Raw genomic sequence first — 7179 nt, 5'->3', positions numbered from 1 at the left:
CAAGTAGATTTCCTAGATAACACTGAAGTATAAAGATCACCTCACTTTGCACTGTACAAAACACTGTTAGACTGCCGGTGAAGAGCAGCAGTTATCTTATAAGTTGATTAATTTTTATTAATCACGTGAATTACAAATCGTCACTCAAGACATGTACACAACGACTTATGTTAAGTACTCTGAGTAGAATACGTTTAAAATCAATTCAAATAAAAAATATAAGTAAACAATACAATAAAAGTGATAAAGTTGAATGTAGATAATATATACACTTTTAGCTGGATATTAGAAGTCTGCTACGTGCTGTGGCTAGTGATTGAACCAGTATCTCTGCTGCAGTGACCATGAGCGCACCGATTGTGAGAACGAGATACGGAGCCTTGAAAGGTACAGTTGTACAAAATGTAGAAGGCGGAGAGTACTTGGCCTTCAATGGTATTCCCTATGCTGAGCCACCAGTGGGCCAACTAAGGTTCAAGGTAATTTTATGTCGACCAAAAATAACAGGGCTAAGGTTCAATGGAGAGGACCAGGATGTATTAATTATTTAATGATTTGACAGGAACCCCAACCTCCAAAAGCATGGTCAGGCATCAGGGATGCTCGGAAAGAAGGTTCTGCGGCAATACAACTCGATACGATGAGACCGACTCCTGAAATAATTGGGAGTGAAGATTGTCTCTATTTGAATGTTTCTACTAATTCATTGTCTGGCAAAAGGGCTGTTATGGTATGGATACATGGAGGAGGATTTGTGATGGGCACAGGAAGTAGTGAAATGTACGGTCCGGACTATCTACTTAAACACGACATAGTTTTCGTCTCCATTTATTACAGACTTCATGTACTCGGTAAGTATTGCATTGCACATTGTCATTCGGTGCGCAGTCAATTTTCGAGTGTCGGTAATGGCGGAACCAGGAAGATGTATCATGCGAGAGATACAATTTGCTTTTATTAGTTTCAAGGATCATTGAAATTGATGCATTGAATCTTTACGTCATTTATTTAATAATATAAGGATAATAATAAAATCAGGGAGTGTCCCGTAGATCGAGATAAGAAAAAATCTTGTTATTGATGTTTTTGAGAGAAATAAGATCATTACGCAAGTGTGATAATAATTCAAGTGATTATTTACTATGAGTCATGTGCAGAAATAAACCAGTGCAATGCGTAATTGCCAATTGTTGTGCAATGAGTACCAAACTAATTATCATGGATGGGATAATGAGCGAGAACTTCATTGTTAATCAGCAGGATGTCAACATTTACACATCAAATTTTTTAATAAAAAAAAATGTTGATGTACAAAATTTATAGATATAGTCTTTTTGCAATATAAGATTAATTATATTTTTTTATATCATCTTAAGGGTTATATTTTGATATTTTATTTGCGACATATAATTCTTCGTTCAGTTGTCGATGCAAAAACAGTCTGTTTGTATAATTATTTCTTAATATAATTCATTCTCGACGTAAACGAATGACTTGATTTTTGTACTGGCTCGTTCCAATAGTGCATAATTTAATCTTTCGTCAGCTATTCGCGTAGCTGGTTACATTTTTTTTCATTCGTCAGAATCTTGTTACCAACATTCCTGGATATTCGCGTAAATCTTTGCATGCGTAAGACAGTAACTGTGAAAGTTAGTACACTGTAAATCGCGTAGATGATTAACTTGAAATTTGGATATTACACGTGACACGCATTAATAATTCAATGGTTTAAATTTTAACCTTATTTTGTAAATACCTTATACTCGCGTGCTCCTAATCGAATGAAAAAACTGATTATAAATGCAAATTAATGTTAACTTACTGAGAAGAATGTGAAGTCCCAAGGATTCATTGAATGTAATGAATGTTGAACACAAGTTTCAATGTTCTTACATAAATAAAGATCGACGATGGTATCATTTCAGGATTCATTTCTTCTCTAATCCTTCTATTGCTTCAAACAATTGCAGCACAAGAACGTACTTCACAAAGCAAAAACTAAGGGGTACTAAGTAATGCTTCATTGGCTCTCTCCACGTAGACTGCTTTCGCACACAAAAATACAGCTTATCTGCTGTGTGACAATATTAGCTTTATGTGAAAAAATACATTTTTTCTGTTCAGTAACAAAGAGTGAGTTACACCATTTTTGTGTATACTATTGAGATACAAGACTTTATTGATGTAAAAGCATTTGTATGTCTAGTGGGCAAGTAGACTATATAAGATAGCTGTGAATCAAAAGAATTTATAGCGTGGTGTCGCTTTTGATCAAGCCAGTATCTCTGCTAGAGCGACCATGAGCGCACCGATTGTGAGAACGAGATACGGAGCCTTGAAAGGTACCGTTGTACAAAATGTAGAAGGCGGAGAGTACTTGGCCTTCAATGGTATTCCCTATGCTGAGCCACCAGTGGGCCAACTAAGGTTCAAGGTAATTTTATGTCGGGACAATAAGGAATCAGGACTACAATTAGCTGCATTATTAGGATTTGAAACTACAGATGGTAAAGAAGCTGCACAGTTTCTACGGACAGTCGATGCTAAAACATTGACAGAAGGAGTGGTAGAGCTTACTGGTGGTTTCGTAAGTTTATAAAAAAAACTTTTTCTTTGGTACATTGAATATCCTTAAGTGCTTAATTTCTTAATAATTTTTCAGGGAGAGTTCACCGTTAACGTTTTATTTGTACCAACAATGGATGACAAGAGTGAAAATCCCTTTGCACCTCAGCCAGCAGATGAAATGGCCAAAAAAGGAATTGAGGTTCCAAGTATATTCGGTTACAATAGTCACGAAGGGATTATGTTCCTTATAGGTAATTATGCTTACTCTTATTAAAGTCAAAGGATTTAACGATAACCGATGTATCTGATCCTTGTTATTTTCTTTCAATTCTGCCTTTCGCGTCGCATCATCAGGATCTACGGATAAGACATACAGTAAAGTCAAAAATGACTTCGATGGCTTTTTTGATAAACTCATTGTTAATCAAAATATTAAAAAAACTGATGACGTCGTAAAAAGTGTCAAGAAATACTATTTTGGGAAGGAGCCAATCACACCAAAGCAACGCGACAATTACGTAGAGATTCTAGGTGACCTGCATTTTGTCTATGGAATTCGACGAGTAGTAGATATTCAATCACAGAAAACAGTACCGATGTATCTTTATAAATTCTCTGCCCTATGTGAAAATTTTAGTATGATATCTTTGTTCAAACTTAACGCAAAAGGTGAGTTGTGCCATGGAACTTTACAGTAGGTCCACGAGTAAAATATATTTTTTGTATTTAACAATGAAATTTTCCATAAAATTTTTGTTACCGAAGCCCGTATTCACAAACCGGTCTTAAAGTTACTAACAGGGTCGCTTGTAGTTAAAAGTCACTAAGAAAAAATTTAAAAGCGCGCTATTAGCGCTAAAAGCGAGTTCTGAATACGGGCTTAAGTATTTATCAAAAGAATCAATTTTACTCGTAAACCAGCGACAGATATTAAAGAACCAGAAAAATAAATTTGAAATTGACCTTTTCAGGTACATGTCATGGAGATGATATAGGCTGTCTATTCTACAATCGTTTATTCAATAACAAGTTCGAACCGAATTCTAAGGCTCGTATAAGGATGGAGCGTTTCACCAAGTTGTGGACGAACTTTGCCAAAACTGGGTAAAAGTCTGAGAAGAAGAGACAAAAAAAGTTACTTTATTTCTTGCACAAAAGAGTAAATAGTAACTGAATATTATTTTCAGGGACCCAACGCCAAAGCTCGACGACGTGATAACTGAGAAATGGCTACCAGTAACTAAGCAAGAAGTTCATTATCTAGAAATTAATGATGATCTTGTACCCGGCGTCAATCCGGATGAAGAAAAATGGCAATTCTGGAAAAGCATATCTGAATCCGCGTAACTCTTTAGTTCCCAACGTCACATGTACTGTTATATGTAACCTCCTTGGATAAAATAAGGCTTTAGTGTAAAACTAAACTTTTTCGTTATTAGAACATTTTACTATTTATTGTAACTTAAGAAATGTTCCTTATGACAAAATCTATCACACGTACAGGACTGGCCAAAAGTATTGTCAGAGTACAATTCGTTTAATCAGTATTATACTCTGCAAATATTTTTCACTAGCACTGTATATACATACCAAAATCTGATGAGATATGAATAAAAAAACGTCAAGAATTAAAAATAGAGTACCATAGTCAATGCTGATAAAACTTTTTTCGTAATAATATATATATATATTATTATGAAGAAAGCATTTTATATATAATATATATATACAAATACAGAGCAATTCTGGGACACCCTGTATATATACTTAACCCAAGATTGGAAGAATATACTGCAGAGTTGTCGCTTGTGATTAAGCTAACCGATGTATCTGATCCTTGTTATTTTCTTTCAATTCTGCCTTTCGCGTCGCATCATCAGGATCTACGGATAAGACATACAGTAAAGTCAAAAATGACTTCGATGGCTTTTTTGATAAACTCATTGTTAATCAAAATATTAAAAAAACTGATGACGTCGTAAAAAGTGTCAAGAAATACTATTTTGGGAAGGAGCCAATCACACCAAAGCAACGCGACAATTACGTAGAGATTCTAGGTGACCTGCATTTTGTCTATGGAATTCGACGAGTAGTAGATATTCAATCACAGAAAACAGTACCGATGTATCTTTATAAATTCTCTGCCCTATGTGAAAATTTTAGTATGATATCTTTGTTCAAACTTAACGCAAAAGGTGAGTTGTGCCATGGAACTTTACAGTAGGTCCACGAGTAAAATATATTTTTTGTATTTAACAATGAAATTTTCCATAAAATTTTTGTTACCGAAGCCCGTATTCACAAACCGGTCTTAAAGTTACTAACAGGGTCGCTTGTAGTTAAAAGTCACTAAGAAAAAATTTAAAAGCGCGCTATTAGCGCTAAAAGCGAGTTCTGAATACGGGCTTAAGTATTTATCAAAAGAATCAATTTTACTCGTAAACCAGCGACAGATATTAAAGAACCAGAAAAATAAATTTGAAATTGACCTTTTCAGGTACATGTCATGGAGATGATATAGGCTGTCTATTCTACAATCGTTTATTCAATAACAAGTTCGAACCGAATTCTAAGGCTCGTATAAGGATGGAGCGTTTCACCAAGTTGTGGACGAACTTTGCCAAAACTGGGTAAAAGTCTGAGAAGAAGAGACAAAAAAAGTTACTTTATTTCTTGCACAAAAGAGTAAATAGTAACTGAATATTATTTTCAGGGACCCAACGCCAAAGCTCGACGACGTGATAACTGAGAAATGGCTACCAGTAACTAAGCAAGAAGTTCATTATCTAGAAATTAATGATGATCTTGTACCCGGCGTCAATCCGGATGAAGAAAAATGGCAATTCTGGAAAAGCATATCTGAATCCGCGTAACTCTTTAGTTCCCAACGTCACATGTACTGTTATATGTAACCTCCTTGGATAAAATAAGGCTTTAGTGTAAAACTAAACTTTTTCGTTATTAGAACATTTTACTATTTATTGTAACTTAAGAAATGTTCCTTATGACAAAATCTATCACACGTACAGGACTGGCCAAAAGTATTGTCAGAGTACAATTCGTTTAATCAGTATTATACTCTGCAAATATTTTTCACTAGCACTGTATATACATACCAAAATCTGATGAGATATGAATAAAAAAACGTCAAGAATTAAAAATAGAGTACCATAGTCAATGCTGATAAAACTTTTTTCGTAATAATATATATATATTATTATGAAGAAAGCATTTTATATATAATATATATATACAAATACAGAGCAATTCTGGGACACCCTGTATATATACTTAACCCAAGATTGGAAGAATATACTGCAGAGTTGTCGCTTGTGATTAAGCCAGTATCTCTGCTACAGCGACCATGAGCGCACCGATTGTGAGAACGAGATACGGAGCCTTGAAAGGTACAGTTGTACAAAATGTAGAAGGCGGAGAGTACTTGGCCTTCAATGGTATTCCCTATGCTGAGCCACCAGTGGGCCAACTAAGGTTCAAGGTAATTTTATGTCGACCAAAAATAACAGGGCTAAGGTTCAATGGAGAGGACCAGGATGTATTAATTATTTAATGATTTGATAGGAACCCCAACCTCCAAAAGCATGGTCAGGCATCAGGGATGCTGGGAAAGAAGGTTCTGCAGCAATACAATTCGATATGTTGAGACCGACTCCTGAAATTATTGGGAGTGAAGATTGTCTCTATTTGAATGTTTCTACTAATTCATTGTCTGGCAAAAGGGCTGTTATGGTATGGATACATGGAGGAGGATTTGTGATGGGCTCAGGAAGCAGTGACATGTACAGTCCGGACTATCTACTTAAACACGACATAGTTTTCGTCTCCATTAATTACAGACTTCATGTACTCGGTAAGTATTGCATTGCACATTGTCATTCTGTGCGCAGTCAATTTTCGAGTGTCGGTAATGGCGGAACCAGGAAGATGTATCATGCGAGAGATGCAATTTGCTTTTATTAGTTTTGAGGATCATTCAAACTATAATACATTGTATCTTTACGACATTTGCTCAATAATATAAGAATATTAATCAAATCAGGGAGTGTCCCGTAGATCGATAGAAAAAATAATCTTTTTATTTGTATTCTCGAGAACGATAAGCTTATTGCGCAAGTGTTTGATAATAATAAAGTCGCTGCTTGGTAACTACGAGTCACCGTGTAGATCTATCAAAGTCATTAAGATAGTGCAAGTCATCGCCGAATGAGTATTAAGGAACTCCGGGAATTTTTGTTGCTGAAGAGAGAATGAAAATTGTATACACTCAATTTTCAAATAAAAAAATTTCTATATACGCACATACATATGTATATCAATTATATAGAAAGACAAACGTAGTTATAATTTTGTGCGATTATTTTAAGTGTTGTATTGTGATACCTTATTTCCGATATATAATTCGCAGACTAGGCAACCACATGTTCAGTTATTATGGGCGAAACAGGTTGTTTCTGTAGTTATTTTTAAATATCATTAATTAAAGACGTAGTTAATGAAAAAAAAACTAATTCTAAAATCAAATGGATTTTAACTTTCTAATAACGTTAGGCTTCCTAAACGTGGATGATGAGGAGGCCGCAGGAAATC

General features: G+C 35.0%; 2 protein-coding genes across 2 annotated transcripts; both read left to right on the top strand.

Annotated features, from left to right (window-relative positions):
* The first annotated feature begins 206 nt into the window (after positions 1-206).
* Positions 207-5732, top strand: LOC107272077 (esterase E4). Its single transcript, XM_025089424.1, has 11 exons — positions 207-479; positions 563-851; positions 2195-2199; positions 2258-2590; positions 2666-2822; positions 2926-3240; positions 3543-3675; positions 3759-3914; positions 4411-4766; positions 5069-5201; positions 5285-5732. Exons 1-11 carry the CDS (start codon positions 345-347, stop codon positions 5442-5444), a joined length of 2172 nt encoding a protein of 723 aa, XP_024945192.1. The 5' UTR covers positions 207-344; the 3' UTR covers positions 5445-5732.
* A 75-nt stretch (positions 5733-5807) lies between these two features.
* Positions 5808-7176, top strand: LOC107272076 (liver carboxylesterase-like; the record flags this gene model as incomplete). The annotated part of the gene is made up of 3 exons (XM_015748824.2): positions 5808-6070; positions 6154-6442; positions 7141-7176. Coding segments are annotated over exons 1-3 (460 nt in total), but the record flags the coding sequence as incomplete, so codon positions are not given.
* Between the last annotated feature and the right edge of the window lie 3 nt (positions 7177-7179).

Source organism: Cephus cinctus, unplaced genomic scaffold (assembly GCF_000341935.2).
Source record: "Cephus cinctus unplaced genomic scaffold, Ccin1 Ccin1_scaffold1109, whole genome shotgun sequence".
NCBI classification, from domain to species: domain Eukaryota; kingdom Metazoa; phylum Arthropoda; class Insecta; order Hymenoptera; family Cephidae; genus Cephus; species Cephus cinctus.
The sequence above is the reverse complement of the archived record's forward strand: the minus strand, read 5'-3'. Positions and strand labels throughout refer to the sequence as shown.

What these genes read in the sequence shown, in the direction of transcription:
- LOC107272077 (XM_025089424.1), top strand. Translation starts at nt 345, where the DNA reads ATGAGCGCACCGATTGTGAGAACGAGATACGGAGCCTTGAAAGGTACA. An exon ending in AGGGATTATGTTCCTTATAG is followed by an intron (nt 2,823 to 2,925) that starts GTAATTATGCTT and finishes TCGCATCATCAG; the next exon opens with GATCTACGGATAAGACATAC. An exon ending in GTTCAAACTTAACGCAAAAG is followed by an intron (nt 3,241 to 3,542) that starts GTGAGTTGTGCC and finishes TGACCTTTTCAG; the next exon opens with GTACATGTCATGGAGATGAT.